Source organism: Hypomesus transpacificus, chromosome 25, assembly GCF_021917145.1.
Source record: "Hypomesus transpacificus isolate Combined female chromosome 25, fHypTra1, whole genome shotgun sequence".
Taxonomy (NCBI): Eukaryota; Metazoa; Chordata; class Actinopteri; order Osmeriformes; family Osmeridae; genus Hypomesus; species Hypomesus transpacificus.
Genome location: NC_061084.1, coordinates 5128150 through 5130470, shown reverse-complemented (window position 1 = coordinate 5130470; position 2321 = coordinate 5128150). Strand labels below are relative to the sequence as shown.

General features: G+C 44.8%; 1 protein-coding gene across 1 annotated transcript; it reads right to left on the bottom strand.

Annotated features, from left to right (window-relative positions):
- Nucleotides 1-2321, bottom strand: LOC124487206 (fatty acid-binding protein, intestinal-like). The gene is made up of 4 exons (XM_047049357.1): nucleotides 2127-2321; nucleotides 1372-1544; nucleotides 859-966; nucleotides 1-491 (listed from the first exon to the last, which is right to left on the bottom strand). Exons 1-4 carry the CDS (start codon nucleotides 2191-2193, stop codon nucleotides 441-443), a joined length of 399 nt encoding a protein of 132 aa, XP_046905313.1. The 5' UTR covers nucleotides 2194-2321; the 3' UTR covers nucleotides 1-440.

Sequence of the window (2321 nt, the reverse complement as noted above, 5' to 3'; positions counted from 1 at the left end):
TGCAACTTGAAAAACACCTTTATTCTGCAAGACCAAATATACAAACTAAAACTTTTAGTACAATATGAAGGCTAAAATGTGTTATAAACATGTTAGGTAAAAATTTATATCAAGTACTATGGTTGACGTACAGTACGGGGGACAATGGAGCGCTGTCCGGATTGTTCTAAGGCTTACTTGTACAACCATCCAAATAATGTTCCCTGCTTTCTAAACTCACTCTGATATGTAATTAAATTTAATTGGCCACTGCAACAAAACAGCTCTGATTCATCATGTATATTGGGAGTGAACTCTCAGAGGTATTTGAAGAGTCACCCACCATTTGAACTTTGAACTTGATTTAGCTTTTAACCTGTCATAAAGTAATCTAGTGAAAGGGTTAGAAAAAATGAAAGTACATAAAGATTTATGACGTGAATTTTCCCCTGGAGTTGCCGTTATGCCTTCTTAAAAATCCTCTTGGCATCCACTCCATCATAGTTGAAGCTCTGAGAAAAAGATGAGTGTTAAATAAATATAAAAAAAATATGAACGGATTTCAAAGCTTGATCTTGGGTCCTCCGCTACTGAGGTTCACTGTAGTTGCTTCACAGGCTGGGACCAGTTGGTCTGTTAGAGGGGCCAGTATTAAACATGATTGTTGTTATTATTTACACTCTACTTTTAGGGGGGTCACAAGGGGGTCCAAGCTTCTAGTCACACTGGCCCTGCCCTCCTGGGGGGTGAATCCTTTAGCAAGGCAGCTCTGTACGAGCGACCAAACCCACGCTGACAGTGATCTACCCTGTCCACCAGACGCTTCTGTCCCCAGGATGTGAGGTCATGCTGATGACACACTAATGATGACACACTGACCTGCACCAGTTCCTCCCCCACCAGCGTCCTCGTGGTGGTCAACACCTTGTTGTTGTCTTTCCTGGTGAACTGGCCTTTCAGCATCTCGCCCTCCATCCCCCAAGCGCCCTGAGGGGGAGGACAAACAGTGAGCGCAGGGGCAAGTTTGATAAAGATATACATGGTGTACGTTTTTGATATTGTAGTGTTAACGCTACTGATACTCAGGAGGTCATTGGTGGGAACTCTGTGCTCCTCTGCGCCGTGTGTTGCCTTTGTGAACACACGTTCACACAAAGTTGAACTTATTTTTATGGCTCCGTGCCAACTTGTCCTTGTACAACATGTCCAGCACAGTAGATAAGACAGGTGTATTTCAAGAGAATCAGGTAAAACACTTTATCTCTGTCCACTTTTTCAGTAACTTATATCAGTGATGATGTCACGAAGGAGTTGGATCCCTGTATGGGTGCAATGCACGCAATATATGTCATATATTTGTGTATTACTGTGCTCTCCCAGAATGACACTTACTGTCACTTCAGTGCCGTCGGCCAGTGCATAGTCAAACTGGACGCCCAGGGTGAAGTCGATTTCTTTTGTGCGGAAGGTGCTGGACTCTTTGACGTGGAACTTGTCTCCAGTCTGCTCGATGGTGATCTTCAAGTTGTCGTGCTCTGCTAGTTTCCTCTTCATGATGTTGATGCCTGGTGGGAAACCACATCAACAACAGGTGAGCAAGTTCATTTTCATATTCAGTTACTGTATAATGTTGATACACATCCTCCACAATATGCTTGTCGTGTTGATGTCGTCTGGATTTCACGCTATTAAATTGCTTAAAACATATATTTTCTTGCAGTAGCCTTTTATTAAAGGATATCCCTGGAGGTATGACTGCTCTTGAGTGATAAGTACACAGTGTATTTTCCAGCGGGCTTTCCAGGTAATAAACATGTCTGTGCTCTGAGCAAGCAAGTGTTTGTTGACAAGCTCTTAAAATGGCAACAGCTATTATTACTGCCGGTCCATAAAGCACAGTGCTGTTCCAACCAGCTCACCCAGAGATGCCCTCACACATGTAACCTCTAAAAATAAACTTGAAAGCAGCTTTTCACTATCTGTCAGTCAATACGTTTTTATCGTGGTTTATTCGTCAAACCTGGGGCCTTAGGAACAATAAAATAGATCAAGTATCATGGAAACGCGTCTCGTCTCCATCTATGAAACGCACCGACATGCGTGCGCCCACACGCACGCAGAGTCCCACCCATCCGCCAGTCACTCACCCATCTGCTCCATGAACTTGTCGTAGTTCTCGTTGCGGTCGACCTTCCAGGTTCCGTTGAAGGCCATGGCTGCTGCTGTGTGTCTGTCGTGCTGGTGGAGGTGGGGAACTGAGGGTGTCGCTAGCAGAGACTGGAACTGTGTGGCACAGTACCGCGGGAGACAGAGTGCCCGCGGGCCTCCCTTTGCTACATATA